The 19,465-nt window shown below is 35.6% G+C and overlaps 1 protein-coding gene across 1 annotated transcript in view; it reads right to left on the reverse strand.

Annotated features, from left to right (window-relative positions):
• Positions 1-19,465, reverse strand: part of CNTNAP2 (contactin associated protein 2) — a 1,021,890-nt gene that overhangs the window by 676,344 nt on the left and 326,081 nt on the right. The window contains exon 3 of the mRNA XM_063157997.1: positions 2,410-2,603. Coding sequence (XP_063014067.1) covers positions 2,410-2,603 — 194 coding nt within the window. The remainder of the gene's footprint in view (positions 1-2,409; positions 2,604-19,465) is intronic.

Raw genomic sequence — 19,465 nt, forward strand, 5'->3', positions numbered from 1 at the left:
TATTTAGATGAATATTCACTAATAACGAATAAATAGTGTTTCCAAGATAAAACCAAAGCTGAGACTTCATTTAACCACCAAAGCAATACTATTTTAGGCAAACTAGAGTCAATAACTGTGGCATTTTTATTTTTTGCTAAAAGCCTACTTTTAGTCTTAAAAGAAAGCAGAGATACAGTAGCATTTATTTTTTAATCTACTTTACTAATATTGGATAAAAATTTTAGGACATAAACAATAGCAGTACTGCAGCAACCAGCTTGCTAACATATATCCAAAGAGAGCATTACAAATAAAAGCAGCAGACCTGCCTGGCTCATCACACTCTTTTTCAAATGATGCCAATGGTCAATTACAGACCAGTAGTATTCCCCTAAATCCACTAAGCATGCATAAGTGCTAATAAAGAGGAAAATGAAATGTTCTTGCATGAAGAAGCTATCAGTATTTTTATATTAAGTGACAGTATAAGAATAAAGACTTGCTATAAAGCCCTCACTTGGAAAGCTGGTCTGCTTTGCAAACAAGCAATCGCAGCTGTGACTAAATCAACCAAACTAGGCATCACTAAAAGTTATTAAGAACATATTTTTCCTCAGCCTAAATATTCTGCTTTATATATTATTCACTCAGCCAGCTGCAAAGCTCTCTCCTGTTCTTGGTGACTTCAACAGTAGTGGTTGGAGAAGTTTTTATACATTTAGAGTAGGAATATAAAAATATTTATAGCATTTAGTGTTTACAGTAAGTGGCCTTAAAAGAGAATTTTTTATATTCATCAAGCTAAGCACAAGTTGTTCCATACTCTGATGAATCATATTCATATCCAAGTTCTAAGGAATCTAAACAAAATTCAATATTTTTTCTCTTCAAGGTTGTCGACCTCCCCAGCTTTAAATTCTCCCTCTTTCAGAATCCTATCTGGCACATGGAAGAAATTTTTTCAATAAATCAATACTGTAATAAAAAAATGACTGTTTCTACACTCTCCACATATTAACTGAGTTTCTCTTATACAGAAAAAAAATCATTCACCTTATGCTGTATATTCTAATTAATTTTTAATAACAGAACTTAATAAAAGAAGCACCTGGCAAAAATGTGAATCTAAAATATCACTGTGTTAAATCTTGTCTGCTTTTATATAATAGCTAATCTCTTAATTTGGTTTCAGAAAGAATAATAGCATTTTTCTGCTTTCAAAGCATACTTTTGAGAAAGAATACCATCCGAAAGAAATGTTATGAGTATAGAAATGTTAAGTAATAGCTATCATCTTTTTGTCAGCAAAATGGATGGCTAGTGTTTTTAGCAAGAATGAAATTAGCAGTTTATCCATGGGAAAAAATGTAAAAACAAATCCAAATTATATGCTTTTTTTCCTAAAATGCTTACAGCATAAATACCCATTGTCATGGTTTAACCCCAGCCAACAGCTAAGCACCACACAGCTGTTCACTCACTCCCCCATGGTGGCATAAGGGAGAGAACAGGAAAAGTGAGAAAACTCATGGGTTGAGACACAGCCACTTTCATGCGTAAAAGCAAAAGCCACACTCAAGCAAGTCATAAATGAACTCATCCACCACTTCCTATGGGCTGACAGCTGTCTGCCAATTCCCAAGGAAAACAGGACTCCATCGCGTGTAACTGGGACAACAAATATCATCACTCCAAATATGAATATGCCTTCTTCCTCCTTCCCCCAGAATTACATTGAGTTGTGATTCCTTGTGGTAAGGGATTTCCCAGTGGTCAGCTGGCATCAGCTATCCTGGCTGTCCCTCCCTCACAGTTTCTTTTGCACCCACAGCCTACTTGCTGCAGAAGGGTGAGAAGTAGAAAAGGCCTTCAGGCTGTGCAAGTACTGCTCAGCAGTAAAGAAATCACCCCTGAATTAGCAATGCTGTTCCCAGCACAAATCCAAAACACATCCCCATATTAGCTAGTGAAGAAAAGGCTCTCCATCCCAGCTAAAACAAATACATCCCTGCAGCACCTACATGGAAAATACTACATACATGATAAAATTGCTCTCTAGCACATGTACACACAAGAAGAAATTATCTTCAAAAATTTTAACCAAAGAATTTTCAAAACCACTATTTCATCTCACTCCGCAAAATTCGTTAAAAGGAAAGAGGAAGCAAAGCATGAGAGACCCATTGAGCAATACGAGCAACCAAAAAAAATTTGCATATTCTGCTAAATACTGTCATCCCAAAATGTGTTTGCTAATCTGGGGATAGCCCTCCTGACAGCAGCTGCATCCTAAATAACCGTGTTTTGAGCAAAGCTCTGCTCTGTCCTGATATAAACAATGAAGGGTTCTACAAGTCATAGAACTCCAAAAAAAACTCACTGACAATATTATCATAACAACACCTCCATTTCACAGCAATTACTTACCCAGATGTTTCCATCCTGGTGGTATGGTTTCCAGTTTCTCCCTGTATCGCTGTAGAGCATCCGATATTGAGTGACCCAGTCGGAGCTGCTGTACCTGCCCTGGGTTGCAATAGCACTGATCTGCTTCCTGTTGCCAAAATCCACCTGCAGCCATTGGTAATGATCACTGTCTGATGGAGACCAACCTCCTGCACCTGTTGGGAAGAAGCAGAAGGGAGATTTAGATCTCAGGCAGTTGCTTTGATGGGAACTCGTTGTGAAGATGCTGATTGCTGGAAGTCAGCCCAGCTGAGAGGAATGGAATATCAAAAAAATTTGAACACATACAAAAGAAATATGAGTTCCCATTAAAAAAAAAAAAAAATACAAAAATGGAGAGCAAACTTTAGCACGGGATTTAAGTACATTAAATCTATTGCCCTAATGAAATTTCTTATGTAATTATAATGATTTAATCGGATGTCTGCTAATGAATCAATGTCTTTATAATGCTTTATAAAACTATCTTTTGCCAAATTATGATTTTTCAAGGGTTGACCTATTTTCCATTATTTCCTTTGCCAGAGGAAATCAATAAAAATTTTTGTATTTTCTATGCCTTTTCAATAACATTTCAAGTTGAAAAGGTAATACAGATATAAAGGAAGAAATAAGAGCAAGTTCTCTGCTTTATGTTTCACTACAGAACAAAAACTGAAAGATTTACCAGAAGAATTGAGAAAGGAGCAGGAATTGCAGGGCTAGATTTAGTTTTGATCTGCTGGTTGTACAAGCTGTCACAGATTACATTGGCAGATGCCTTACACAAGTGTTATTGCTCTTTATGGGTCTATGAATTAACTTGACAGTAATACCATTAATATTCTTCTCAGCCACCAGACTACATTAAACTGTTCTAAATAAGGAAGGCCAGTGATGCATGGATCAATTTAGTATTGAGACATTAATGCAATTTCTTATTCTGAAATAAAAATATTTAGGGGAAATCTGTATTAGGATTCTTCAGAGAATAATAAAATTTCTCAGATAGATATTATAATGATATAGCTATTATAATGGTAAGCATTAGGAAATACATGAAATAAAAAACCTCATCTATCAAAATAGGGAAAAAGTGGAGAATCATTCTCTTTATAATCATAACAGACATTAATACACAGAAAACAAAATGTTTACAGACTTGATGTGATTTACAGGGGTTTTATTTTGCTTTTTAGCTTTGAACAAAATAAATATCTTGGCACACCATCAAATCATGTAGTCTAGTCCATGGGCCTATTTTTATTGCTTTTAATTTCACTTATAGTCTTCAATTGATGTCACAAGCCTTGCCTGCTTGCCAAACAAGCAACATTGCTATACTGCATCTTATATACTCCCATCATTAGGCGGCAGCATTGCCTCAGTCTTAGGCAACCCTAAAACTCATTCAGCTGCTACAGGTGTTAATGTTTGCAGGTGATTGGACATTTTAATGTCATCATATCAAGAGGATGATCTGAGGCCTTATATGGTTGCCTTTCATTTAACTAAAAGTGTAGCACTACACCAATGACAACCAATTTGTTAAATTCTCAAAATTTACAATAGATGCTCTCTCCCTCCTCTACCCAGGAAAATAAATTTTGTTGTAATAACAGAGATGATGTCTTCTCTCCCTATCCTAATATCCTCATTAATCTGACATATCTGTGATTGATTGCAAGCAAAAGATAATAAGTTGGCACTGTACAAAAGCCATCTTGGTAAAACAATCCTTTTGTGGCTACCGAAGAAAAATAAGGTTCAAAGGTGAGCATTTTAAAATTTTTTATGAAAGACGAAGTTAAACAGTGAATCACTAAAATTTCCTTCATCAATCCAATTGTTGAAAAAGTGTGACATACTACAATGCTATGAAGGTTAAAATAGATATTGTGGTTTTTACCATAGTGCAAGAGATTTAAATTAAACCAGAAGATTTTGTTAAGCACATTTAAAGGAAAATACTTCAAAGCATAAAAATATATAATTTATTTATTTAGTACATTCGTATAATTTAGACAAGACTTTGGCCTTCTGTAATTGATAAACAGTCATTGTAAATTTCAAGTAGGTTTTAAAGAGTCTTCACCTACAAATCCTTTGAAAAGTTTGTAAAATTTAAGTGCTAGCATTCCTTTCCTCCATTGTTTCTTATGTAAGAAGAGTTACAAAGCATTTTTTACATCACGCTTAAGAGAAGTTAAAGAGATGTGACAGTAGTCATATCTAGGCCATGAGATGGAAATACTAGTTTTGCAAGACAGACTGCCCTATCAACATTTCTCCCAAGCAAGAGACAAGAATTTTAGTCCATGTTGCAAAGAGCAGCAAACAATATTATCCAATATCTCAGTTTCAGATTTGCCTCCTGGCTGTTCCCTGAAAGCAAAGAAATAAATAGTCTAAAGGATGAAGGAGAAACATGCTGCATAGCAGCTGAATGTGCTGCTGAGCAGATCAGCATGGCAAAGGAATGGTGGTCACCCTGCGCAGGCAGGGCAGCCATCAGCCAGTCATCAGAAGCAGCCTGTGAGCATCAATTAAATTCGTCCTCTTCCACTTTGATTCACCAAGCTCTGTAATTTGGGGGAGATGACTACTTTGTTAATTTTGTTGCTGATGCATGTAACCTTTAGTGGTTTGAGAATCCTTTTTTCTCCTACAAAATATTTATTTTCAGGTACATGATATAAATAAGTTAAGAAAATGTTCTTTTATATACAAATTTCCCCACTGTGAAAACTTGAAAACACCTGAATTCACGGGAAGAATTTAAATACATTTGTATCTCCATTCAATCTAAGTAGATACAAAAATCTCACATCCCATAAATGTTCACATGCTCACAGTTCTTCATATCATTAAATATTTTGCTGAAAAAAGCCCTGCTTTTTCATCAGAATTCATAATTTGGTTTGATACTAGATTGGGAATAGAAGAGTTACTGGTAATTACATATTTTGCCTTTTGAAGGAGTGAGGAATTTGGAAATCAAACCTAATTTCTACAATATGTCATTATTTTTGAAATAAACAAAACTTTGTGGCCAGCACATTATGAAAGAATAATGAATTATCTTTAGGGAAGGAGCAAAATAACAGCGTGTTAGTAGATTACAGGGAACATTATGTCATACTGAAACTAGGGTAGTGTATTAAAATTGCTGAATAACTGCTATTCAGAGTTGTTATTCAAACCTTGGTGAAAACTGTTAATTCTTAATAGTTTTTGGCTATATCCTGAATTTTATTACATTTATTATTTTTACTTTTTATTATGGCAGAAAAATAGGCACTAGATAAATGTTTTTTTCCTGCAATGCTCTCTTTATTTCATGAACTGTCTTTTAACAACAAATATGGCCATATGCAATGAAATCAATAGACTTACAAATTAGAAGGAGATTAGAACTAAAAAATTGTTTTAAATATACTAAACACACGCATATAATGCAATTTACTTCCCTTAAAAAGGTAAGGAGCATTTATGGAGCTTTTAGGTAATAACGGTGCAATTAATTCAATTGCAAACAACATCTGTTTCCTATTTTTTATTTTTATGCTGTTCCAGAATTTAATGTGATTAAACATATTCACGCAATCAGCAGCCAAAATATTTGACCCAGTGACATGAACCAAGTGAGTCATGAGATACTCTGGTTTATGCCACATAGCACTCTGCACCACACACAGGGCAACTCATTTAAACTTGAGCAAGAATGACTGTGCAGGAACTTGTGCCAATAGGGAACTCCAAGTTCAGCAACAGTAAAGTCAGCACTGAGCATGTGGCCCAAATATCCCCGAGCATCCAAGAAACTTTCCTATGCATAAAAGCCAATAAGTTTAATAAGCACAGCCAGCCTGCGCATATTGCTGGTAAAAGGCAGCTATGAAAGATTTCATAAAGTTTTATTTTCAAAACAAGTAATTTGATCTGCCCCTACTGCAGACCAACCAAACTACTGAAACAAAGACATGACATGCAGAAGACATAAAACTATATTCAAAATGCTAAGAACTTGTAAAAGTGGAAATTGTTAATGATTTTGCACCAAATAAAAATGATTGCTAATGAACAGTATTAGCTTCAATACTAATGAAGTTCAAAGGTTTAATTTTTTTAAGTTATGAATATTCAAAAACATTTCCTGTTTTTATTGCATTTTATTCCACAAGTTTATTCTGTGGAACAGAAAGCAGCATGGAAAACATAATTTTTTTCTGAATGACACATGCACAATATATTTCAAGGAGTATATAGAATTTAAGTCAATGTGGGCCTATTTTTTCATGTATAATTTCTTCCTTTTAATTATGTACATATTTCAGCTCCCTATTCAAAGTTGGGGAGTAAGTTTCCTCCCATTAATTGCACACAAAGACAGCCAACAAGATAAGCTAGCCTTACTTTCTTATCGTTCCCCACAATGAATTTTCAGTAAACAGCAAAGCTGGGGTAAGCTTACAGATTTTATATTTTTATCCAAACTGTCACAGGATCTGTCCCAGTTTACAGATCTATAAGAAGGGGGACACTGATGATTTTGGAAAGTCTCTTCTGTTTCACTTAGAAATCATTCTTTTGAAAATTTGGGACTTTCATTTCCATTCATGATGAAAACTGGAAACATTAATTTGCATAGGAAGAATCCATTTTTGTTTTAGTCTCACCTGTTCATCACTCCTTACTTCAAACAACAAAATTAAAAATGCCAGTACTGCGGCAAGTCTAGTGTTTTACTCTTTCCAAATCAGTAATAAAAAAGTTTCAATGACATGGATAAAAAAAGAAGAGGATCCTTACTCAGAAATTTAATTAGAAAGCAAATTATAGATGTAAGATGTAGGTTTTGGGGTAGTTACAATTCAGGGAATTATTTTATCTAATCATAGAACAATTCTATAGGCTTTCAGCAAGGCAAAAAGATATGCCTTTTTTAATAATTATGTAGCCTGAAACATTCCTAGAGCTTGAATCATCTTATTTTTATGGGAAAACCACAACATAATCTTTCAATGAGAAATAGCACTTTCTAGGTCACTGCCATAGCATGAAATCAATACTGTTTGACACCTTGCTATTTTCCAAGACATTGCTTGTCATTCTGCTACATAAAAGATAAATCAAGACAAAAAAGAAATCTTTGAAATACTGAGATCATTCATTTACTGAACTTCAGAGAAAATATGGGCAGCCATTTTCTACAGTACCTGGAAAACAATATAAGAGACCCAAACTCCTAAATGGCATAAATCCACCTGCACTCTTTGTCACTATTGCAGTTAAGCAGGACGTCAATGGAGGTTTTCATTTTTGCCTTGTCTTCCTCTCTCCATTGTATAATAGATAAAGACATTAAACAGAGAAAATAAAATGCTTCCAGGTGTGAGACCCCCAACAAAGGAAGGATGATGAACTATTGGAAAAAGCCCAGAGGAAGTCACAAGATGCTCTAAGGGCTGGAGCACATCTCCCATAAAGACAGGCTGAGAAAGTTGGGGCTGTTCAGCCTTGAAAAGAGAAGGCTTTGGGGTGAACTAATTGTACTCTTGTATACTGCCTGAAGGGAGTATACAAGAAAGACGGAGAAAGACTTTTTCCTAAGGGTGTGTAGTGACAGGACAAGGGGGAATGGCTTCAAACTGAGAGAGAGTAGATTTATGTTAGACATCAGGAAAAAATTCTTTACTGTGAGGCTGGTGAGACACTGCAACAAGTTACCCAGAGAGGCTGTGGATGCCCCATTCCTGGCAGTGTTCAAGGTCAGGTTGAAGAGGGCTTTCTGGTCTGGTAGAAAGTATTGAAACTACACGATCTTTAAGGTCCCTTCCAGTCCTGGAACACTACAGTGGGTCCAGTCACACTGGGAAGAGTTACGCTTTTACAGAAATCTTGGATGATTACAGACTTTGCATTTCAAGCTGCTTTGAGGGAGGGTCACATTTACCATGTGCTCGGTAGTGTCCTCCAACAAAGACACTTCAGGCCTCTTACAGGGCTTCATTTCTAATTGAAACAATCTTTTCCTTATACTGGCATGGACAAACATTTATTTCTTTATCATAAACAGCATGCATTTGTTTATTTCTTGTATCCATCTGCTGTTCTGGCTAAATTTGGATTTATAATCCATTCCCTATCTTCAGGATAGGGATTTTCTTTTGCATTTTTGAAAAGCTCTTCTTTTTAGCACATAACAGCAGGGATGCATTTGCAGACGAGACCATGCAAAATATCAGTGATGGGCAAATAATGAACATTCAGCTTCAAGAGAAGCAAAAGTTGATATTTAGAACACAAAAAAATACTGAGAAAGTAGCAGCATGAGAGAAGAAAATAACAAAAATGACAACTAGATATCTTCTTCTCTAGAATTCACTATTAGAATTTACCCCAAATCAAACCGTATTTACTAGAAACTGGCAAATGACATTCAATCTTTGACCTACTTTTCAACGAGTTAAAAAAGCTTTCTAGAAGGGTGGAAGAAATTAGGAGAGAGTAAGCCCTGAATCTCTAAGTTTATTATAAAATACATCTAATAAATCTCATTTTGCAGGGGTAATACATAGGAAAGATCCAATAATCATTCCTTAAATTAGTCTTCCTTATTAGCAGCTGAAAGATGCAAGCCTATAAAGGGGGTATGGTTTTCATTTTTTAGACTATGTAAAACAACTATTTTTATTCTATTTTCGTGGAGGAGAGTAAGGATCAGCCCTTATTCACTGTAGCAGATATTTATTGAACAATGTTAGACTAATCTTAGAAGACTTGCCTTCTAGTAAAAAAGTAGACATGCTCCATATATGTAAAAAAATCCCCTAATTATATTTCTTAAAATTATTTCATTTTCATTTAAAAACATGAAAGTTAAAAGTAGAAATAACCCAAGGGATAACAGTAGTTGTCAGGATACAGTCCACACAGATCTTTTTTAAAAGAACATTAAAGTCAGTATATTATTTTTTAAATCCCAATAGATCTTTCTTACAGTAAATGCAATTAAAATAAATCCCTTGATGTAGTGTCTGCTTCTTAATACCCACTGCTTCCTAGTGTATCTTAACTGAGCACACATCACATATGAGGGAATGAACAGTCAATCTGCCCTAAGGAGCAGTGGTGATATCTAACAAAAAACTGATGCAAAAGAGATCTCATTGTTGTCATTCACAGTTGTCAGACTCAAAGTAGGGGGAAAAAAGTCAGAAACCTAAGGAGTCTCATATCCTGAATTCACTGTTGGGGAACAAACACTTTGCAGCTTTGGTTATTTTAATGAACACATCACTTTAAACTATGCCTTTCCCATCTGTTCTGCTTTCTAATTACATATGCAAAAAAAGCTCGTTCACAACTGCATCCTAATGGAATCTTAAACAAAACTGGGGCGAGATTTAAATATTCTGTGCACATCATCTGTATTCAAGGCATCAAGCAGCTTCTTGCCCATGAGGTGTTTTCTTGTTTTTTTGGGCAGAAAGTCGAGGCAAGGCAACGGATCACTGCACCCCGGCATACAAATCCCTTGCATAAAAAATAACCACAGTGGCATACAAAAGATGAGGTGGAGAGTAGAGAGATCTCTCTTTCCTCACATCACCTTTGCAAGTACCATGACACAAATCTCTCATTGTATGTTTATGCATTGCAGCACTGGGGTTTTCCTGACAACTCGGGTCATATCCCCAGCAAGAGCTAGCAAGTGTGTAGTTAATGGAGAACAAATACTTCCTCTGCAGTGTCTGTGCTGAGCTATTGAGCCTTGATTCATAGCTTGTTATCCAAGATTTTAGTGCTGGCCAGATCACAAATAGTAACTGACCTTGATTGAATAGCATTCATATCACTTTAAAATACAAATACAAGCTCATTATGACAGTTTCTTGCATCTGCTGTGATCCTTCCTTAGTAGAGATGTCAGAAAAAGAGGAATTAAGGTATTCTAGCACCTGATTTATAACATTTCAATAGCAATGAGAAGCCTAAACACTTTAGTCACCTAAGTCATCTCCTTTTTCCATTAGTTGAGCCCACAAATTGATGGTAGCCAAAGCTGAATTACTGAAAGTTATATCATGGTGTTCTAGCTTATCTTGATTAATATTTTTCCCTCAAATTATTGCACATGAAAAATGATTAAATGATGCAATTCTTGCTTACATATCTTGTTCTGTGACAAGTCTTCAGCCATAAAAGAAAAGCTAAACCTCCAGTCTTACAGATACTTGCTGTGTGAGATCCTATAGGGAACATATTTTCTGCTTCAGTATATACCAGTGGTGTTCCTGTGATGTGCAAACAACACTAGTGAAATGCTCTCTGTGAACAAGTAGAAGCCACATGATTGCTTCATTCTACTCACTGTCTGTTTTCTATCTATGTTTTTGAACTGCAATTCTCCAGGTCTCTGTCTCTGACAAAAAAAATCTCCCTTGAAATTCCCTGCTCGTGGTGTACTTCCTCCAGGTCTTTCAGGACCTTAAAGAGTCTGAGCCCAGCAAGTAGAAAAAAAAAACAAACTACTGGGCTCCTGACATTAAATAAAGTAGTTCTGAAGTGCAGCTCCCTTAATGATTATCAACAGTCAAACTTTGCTGGCTGCTACTGACGTTTGCAACACCCACTTGGGCTCAGCTCCTGGGCTGCTGCAGAATCTGAAGACTGCACACTTTTTCCTCTGTTACTTTTTTTATATTTCTACCAGTTTGTTTTTTGTAGTGCTGTTGGTGTGGTTTGGAATTTTTAGTTTGCTGGTTTTTATAAGGTTCTTCTTCTGAGATTGGCAAGAAAAAATCCATTCAGGAATATATTCAGGCCAAAGACTCTTCCCTAGTGTTTCCTATCCAGGCTAAACCTGATTTTCCTCTATACACTTTAACATCTGCTCAAAATTTCAAACCTGAATTCCCATTTTACAGGAATTTATGCGAAGCTGGTCTCAACCCAAATGGTGGTGATTTCTCAACAATCAAAATTGTTAATAAAGCAGTCTGAAATATTCTTTCCTTCTGGAGTGGCAAAATTACTGTGCATTTTTATAATTTTCCACAAAAAGTTATAAGTCAAGCTAATGAATTTTCCTAAAGAGGAGAAAAATTACTGAAAGAAAAAAGTTAAATCAGACATTTCAACTGAAAATTTTTGAATAGCCAGAAATAGTTTTGTGAGACTTTTCCATGTGTAAATTTCCTAGAAAATTAACAGTTAGAGGGAGATATACTGCTCTCTTATTTGTGTCAATGTGGTATTGACCCAATCCTGAGTAAAGACTGGACTCATCCTTAGCTGCCTCATTGCATAGACACTGTTTCCAAGTGTTTCTGCACACCATACCTTGCTCAAGATATCACAGGAGCTCTGATAGCACCAGTGCCATACATGAAGATAAGCTACCAATGCTCAATCTGTCCTAGTACATGCATTTAATTCTTCTTTCTTCAGCAAGCAGGAGCATAGAATTGTGAAATATTGAGACATGACTTTTGAAAGCTAATATACAGATGATTCAAGGCGTTTGTGGCATTTTCTGTTTTAGCAAAGTTAAAAGATAATTATATTTTTCTTTGACGCATCTATTGCTAGCAGTACCCGAAATCCTTATCCGTTCTCTCCATTAAGAAAATATATTTTATTTTTAAAAATTACTGTGTACTGCATCTGTTTTGGTGATGAAAGCTCACATTATGCCTTTTATTTTGCTAATAGCAAAACATTTATTGATATCATATGCAGAGTTGCAACAACATCAGAGGAACATTTTTCTTCTTTATTTTAATTTGCAAAACAATACGTTCATTTAGAGATAGAACTATACCACAGTAGAATTCAACTTTTTAGGGCAGCAATTTGCCTGAAGTCTATGGTAAACTACTAATAAACAATGAGGATTCCCTAATGAGTTTATACTCCTTGAAGCCAAAACATAGCACTGTATACAAAAATCATTATAATCATGTGAGAATATACAAGGGGGAGAAAAAGCCAGCAAAAAAGTTATAACACTAATAAAAGTATCAGTGCTCTTATCAGTGGCATCAAATGTTAATTTACTCTCATGGGATTAACTAATCTGATACATTTTAGACACTAATCAGGGTAAGAAATTCTGCTAGGATTTTTATCCAATATAAATTAATGAGAACTCAAAGTTCATTCAGCAGAGCATTTCAAAAATTACAGTACAATAAATTAAGAGCCCCAAATGCACACTTCAACTCCTCTTTTTTAAATTTTACCCCACAGAAGGGAAGAGAATATGGAAATGTTGGCTTTACAGTAGGAGGGTTCAACATACATAGTCTGGGGGAGGATTCAGAGCAGGATTTAACTTCAGGTGTCCTAAATCAATCCCACTTCTCCCCCTGCCTCTGTTGGCCCTCTAACACTCTTAGGAAGACATGGCTCCCCAGGCAGAAATTAATCTCTCTGCTGCTTCCACACTCTTCATTCAAACTCTTCAGGCTACAGATTAAAATACTTGTTGTGAATGTGTTTTTTTTTTTTTTTCAACACTGTCAGTCAAGACTCAACGCTGCTGAGAAGAAAAAGGAACTTTTGCATGTTTGGACTAACTGAATATACCCACTCCCCCAATAAAAGGAAAAAAACTCCCACCACCTCAAACAGCTAGAGTGCAGATTGGACCTAGGTGATTTCTGTTGGTACTGAGCTGCAGTTGACAGATTAAGAAACAGCTACAAAAAAACGGTATTCAAGACAGATGCTAACTTGGCAGGAGCAATGCCCAGGCAAGAAAAGACCTAATTGAGGACAAAAATAACTTTAGTTTGTGTGCATGTATGCTGCTGTAACACACCATTTGCCTCACAAAGACGACTGAGAAAATAAACAGCACTCTGAAACTTTCTGAGGAATACTGTATTCCTAAAGCTAGTAATTTCTCCTACTTTACCATAAATGCACAACCAAAATTTCATCCCCACAGAGCTTGCTGCTCTGACCTTACACAAGTTACATCATTCTCTTCTTGAATAAAGTTCATATTTTTCCTGAAACAAGCAAGTCTTACTAACAGTCTTCAAGAAAATTTCCATCTGCTGAGCCTGGTCAAGGAAAGAGTACTTCAGCTTAAACTAAATTGTCCAGGAACATCCATGCAACTGTAAGAAAGTTTTTTCATGCTCTCCTGATTCACTTTTATATTGAAGAAAGCCACTTATCACGAACAGTTAGTGTTTCTCTTCTTCCAGTTACATGGATATGATTCCTACTGAAGACAGAGGGATTTTCCTTATGGCAGAAGCCCAGGAAATAAGTATGCAGTAAGAGCTTCTAAGCACTAAAGTAGGTAAATCACTACTTCTGTAAAAATTGAATCCTATGATTATTGTGCTATAAAAATGTTAAACAGGCAAAACCACATGGCTTAAGAAGAGAAAGCAAGATATGATAATTTTATCTATTATGGTTAGAATATAGATTTAAATACAGGTTTTTTTGAAAAGAATGAAAGAGAAAAAATATGTGCTATTAGTTGTGGGTTTAAAAGCATCTTATCCTAATATTTAGCTTCTGATTTGGCCATGTTAATTAATCGTCAAAAAAATCAGAGTCGCAAGATCTAGCCAATGCTTATGAAGACAGTGCAATTAGTTTTCTTTTTTATTTTTTATTACTATAATGAATTCATTTTTTGTTATTACTAGAACCAAAGTATTATTTGGAGCACAGGAGTTTTATTTGCTATAGATTTTACAAAGCAAATTTGTCACAAATCCTACTCCAGTAAAAAATGTATGTCTGTAACATATGTTAATTTGATCTATCAAAATGTATAATATATCCTCAAGTTATTCCTGACACACTCCAGAAAACTGGGTTGGCTGCATCCCACTGTGCCTCTCTTCCAGCAGGTGTCAGAGATTAAAGTTTTGCATGAGAATGAAGGTACCCAACCTGGAGATGTTAATTTGCTCAAAGAATATGGCACCCACTTTCTCATTCTAATTTCGTGGATTGTAATACTTTCCTGCCAAAACTTTACCCCTCACCAGCTTCTCCTTGGACCTTGACACACAACGTCTCAATGACAGGCCCAGCTCTATTTTCCCAGGCTGTGTGCATTTGTGTGCCTCACTCAAGAGTTATCTCTTTGCTCTCTTTTTCTCCTCCTGATGTCTCCTGTTTTTGAAGCTTTTGTTTTCCAACTCCAGACACCACTTTCCCATTCAAGTGGGGGTCGTAATTTTTCTGTGCTACCCTAAATGCACCGGAGGAGGCCAAAAAGGGAGGGAACTGGAACATTCATACTGTGAGAAGAGACTGAATGACCAGGCCTTGTTCAGCCTTGAAAATAGATGAGATGAGGAAATATTGTATGATCCAACTGTCTTACATAGGCTAAAGTATTTCACATTATTAAGATCATAAAGGAAGAGCCCTTCTCCCTAAAAGCTTTCCTATTCTCCTTAAATAAGAACCCCAAATCTATAGGGGCTCGAATATTTCCTGAAATTCTCTTCCTAAATTTGCCAAGCTAGGTAATATTTCTGCTCTAGAAAACAACTCACTAATAAATTCTCATGATTTTGCACACTTGCTTTTTTAAATTTACCTTAAAAAAAATCTCTGTATTGCATAATCATTACTAGTAACTATTATCTGCATCAGGATAATACATTGATTTTCCATGAGAGATTGACCTCTGCTTATTCATCATATCACTTTATAAATGATTTCTTTAAAATTTTGATGTTTGGGAAATCTTACTGCCATAGAAGTGGACTTCAATTTTCATATTTTCCTGCCTGAAATCTCATGGTCAAAAAGATCTCCTTTTTTTTTCTGAATAGATACTTTAGAAAAGTAATAGGGTTGCCCCATAAAACCCCCAAAAATACTCAAAGACCCCCATAAGCTCCTGGAGACTGAGAAACAAAGAATTTCTTTAATTCATTCTCCAAAAAAAAAAAATAGAAACAGGCACAAAAAGAGCAGAAAATGAGCAAATTGGCTTTCAAACTCTTGTCTTGTAAAGGAAGTTATGGATTTGAAGAAGAAAAATTCTAGTGTTTTAAAAGCAAAGTTTATCACAAAACAATTACCAATGGTTAAACAATGAAGTCAGTGATGGGACTAGAAAATGTCCCATCATATCCCAAAAGGGACTAGAAAATATGTCATCTTCCTTCAGCTGTCATTTTCTTGCATAAGTGCAAAAATACTCACAAAAATAAGAGCTGGTTCAGCTTGCCCTATAACAGATGCAACTCCATTTTGCTATCTTTATCAATATTCTGCTACAAGGTCTAAAATTCTGAATATTGTGCTTACAGCTCATTGTAGTGAGCAGTGTCAGTATTTGAACAATGACCTTAGAGGAGACACAAGCGCATCTGGTGGAACCAGACAATGAGATCAGCAACATGCAAGATCAAGTGTGGGGTTTACAAACTCACTTAAAAATCTGAAAGCCAAGATAACTGTGATTCAATAGCCTTCACCAAAGATCAAGAAGAAAAAAAAAAACACATACTTGATTCTTAATCAGCAAAACAATGTGAAGTATTCTGGACACAATATTCTTCAGGGTCTAAGGTTTCTACCCATCTTTATTTACAGACTTGAAGTTCTCAGTTACATCTCTCCTAGCACAATGCATGCTTGGATCCAGGCTACATTTTAACATTCCTAGCTCTTATTACAAAACTCCTTGAATCCAGAGCAACTGAAATAGTTTTAGTTGCCACCAGTTTTCTCCTGCTTTGTACAACTTTGCCTGACAAATTCATGTTTAAGGCTAGCATTGTCACACACCATGGAAAAATGATCTAAAACAGTAGCTTGTGTCATGTCAACACCCCTGGAGCTACGCTCATCTGCTGAAGGATTACATGCAAGTCAGAACATATTGTGTTGCACTCTATCATGCCAAATCTGCAGTGACAAGTTTCTTCAACACTAAAGCTGAGTTTCTGAAGTGACAAGCCTCAGGAATCGAGCATCTGCAAAATCTCCATGTGCGTTCCAGAATTCCAAAAACACAACAATTTTTATTAAACATTTTTTAATCAGGCTGGTGAACACTGCACACTGTCACAAACTTAACAATGCTTCCGCCACAGCCATCAGCTTTTTAATGTGTTACAACCTTTAAAAAAGTTTCTTGGTGATCTGTACCTTTATGATGTGATGCCACTTTCCATTAGCCATGAATAACTGTTGATGTAATTTGAGGTCATGGAAATGGTTGTGACCCAGAAGGTACCAATATTGCAATACTGGTATTTACTTATCTTTTTCGTGAAGTTAAATTACCATCCAGCATCAAATGCAAACAAGCTGCTAAAATATTGTCACTTGTGAAAGAATCCTTCCCATGTGGACAAGCTTTGTGAAAAAGTACAAGTCCTTGAGCTCCTCATCCAGAGAAGGGATTTTGTTTTATGTATCTACAAAGTATAAGTGTCTTTATACATCCTCCCCATCCCCAAACTTTATTTTGCTATTAAACTGAATTACTGGGCAGTTCTGGGGGTTTTAATTGACTGTGTCAAATCACCAACAATGACCAAAAAAAGTTCATGAAAAAATCCTTCTTTTTATAGGGAGATAATTGTTATAAAATGTTAGCTTCATCATTTGGAGTTTACCTCTTTTATTTGGCATGAGCTCTTTCAAAGGAATTCTTCGATAAATTGGTGAACTTCATTTTACAGCTTTATCTGTCTATCTAGCAAAGGAAATTTGATGCTCAGATGCTCAACTCTATATTGTAGAAGCACATTATATACTTTCAAGCAAACATAGTTAAAAAGAACAATATAATCCCTCTGGGAATAAAAAGAAATCAAATGCAGACATGGTACATTAGCTTAATAAAATCCAGGAAAGGCATTTACGAACTCTCTGGCCTGAGGGTCCCTTTAGGAACAAACACAAATGATCCTGTTTTTTACATAATCTTCCTTCTCTAGCACTATCTGCAGTGCAATGTATCCTTTCAATTTGAAGAAGACAGTGCTGTGACAGCTACACTTTAAAGAGTGTCCTAATTTGTTGAGAGCAGTTTTCTCAATTAGCTCTGTAGCCACTGCATATCAATGTAGCTTTGTTTGAGCAGATCTGAACGCATGCTATTCCTAACTTATGTTTTCCATGTAAATTCTCAGGAAAAAAGACTGACACACTGTCCATTAACACTGAGAACACAACGGGATTTCTGTTCTAGACTTGCCTGAAAAATTAATGAAATTTAGGGGCTCAGTTTTCCAATATACCTTTACAAATCTATCTTTTCTCCTCTTTCCAATTTCATATAATCCTCTACAGTTTAGCTCATTCCTATTCAATTTGCCAGAACACTTAAAAAATTTTTCATCTTTAAAATCTTTAGTTTTCCTTTGTGTGGAGTAGGAAGTGGGAGCATATTTTAAATATAATTTTGTCAGAAAGTTGCATATACCAATTATTTAAAACTCTGTCAATATTTACTAATACTACTACTATTAATCAACATCAAAACTAAATCTAGGCATAATTGTTTGAATTAAGTCTTTTATAGACTCCATATTCAATGCATTTGAAAACATTTGCTTCGGTTGGTAATGCTGATAGTTTAAAATCATCCATAAAAGCAGCCTATATTATATTTCCAGTTATTTCCCATATCTCCAGTATAACCATCTATTTTAAATTATGCTCTCAGCATCTTTTAAGACACTATTATGGCTTTTGTAGATTTCTGTATTATAAGATAGAATTAACACCATTTTTCTGATACACAAGGAAGAAGCAGTATACCACCTCTGCTGGGCAAAGGCTTTCTGAAAAATACTAAGAATGAGCTCCCAGTGTTATGAAAAAATATTGCTTATATTTAATTGAAAATTTTGGAAATAAACCAGTCAATTTTAAACTGTTATAGATAATAAACTACATAATTAAATTGATTTCTGTATATACATTCTAGGACCTTGACAGAAGGCTGAAATCTCACAATGTTTTTTGTTACTCTGATCAGAAGCATCCTGTTCCTTAGCTGTAATGCTTAGACCTCTTTAGAGCTCTTAGGGCAAATTTGCAAGATAAAAGCCATGATTACAGCCTTCAATTTACTTGCTTGTAATGTGATATATGGCAAGTCTCTGAAATAGTTGTAAGCACTTTTATAGCTAAGCATTCAGCTGTGTTTCATGAGGCATGTTAGACTATGGAGACAATCTATTTTTGCTGTTATGCACTAGCTAAAAATGTGGCAACCTTCTAAACAAAAAAAAAGAAAAGCTTGTCATTGACAAAGCCTTAAAATGAGTAAAACTTCTCTTTTCAGGGAATAGAAGATGGAGAGAAAAGGGGACAGCTCTTTTCAAGTGCTGAGAAATGATACAGCTTAATGATTCTGATAACACCAAATGCTCTTGTCAAACCAAAGCATTATTTTATGTCGTTTTCTTATCTCTGCTATCTTAGGAATTTGTTTGTACTTTTAACTTTATAATCCCAATTCTTATTTTTCAATAAGCTCTGGAGCTATGCCAATACGTTAAATCAATTTATTTTGAGGTCTCTCCTGCCTTTTTTCTTATTTGCCATCAACTTCCCCTGTTCTTTCAAACTTCCTTGCCTTTGTAGATGAGTCTGAGAGGCTGAAAGTGTTGCAATCATCCATAAAATTGGATAAGCCTGTAGATTTCCCCAGCAAACCCTGTCATTGTGACTCCAGCCTCATGGAGGGACTAGCTGTAAGGGAACAAGATAAGAGCACAGGAATTGCCATATCACACCCAGTGAGCTGGTAAACTAGCAGCTTTTCCTCAAAGGGTGCCCATTACCACCTATTTATAAGCAAGGTGCTCCAGCCTTTGCTCCAACTGCAGAAAAGACATTCCCTGGGAATGGCTCAACACAATTCCTTAATTAAAATCTAGTGGAAACTTGAGAACCAAAATGTTGAAAAGCAATTTTTGCCAATAGCTACCCAGTTTTTGGTGTCCCTGCTTTGATTTCCAGATATAGAACTTCTTTCCATGTGCTTTTGGACATGGCTCACAGAACAGCCATT

This window comes from Melospiza melodia, chromosome 1 (assembly GCF_035770615.1).
Source record: "Melospiza melodia melodia isolate bMelMel2 chromosome 1, bMelMel2.pri, whole genome shotgun sequence".
Classification (NCBI taxonomy): Eukaryota; Metazoa; Chordata; class Aves; order Passeriformes; family Passerellidae; genus Melospiza; species Melospiza melodia.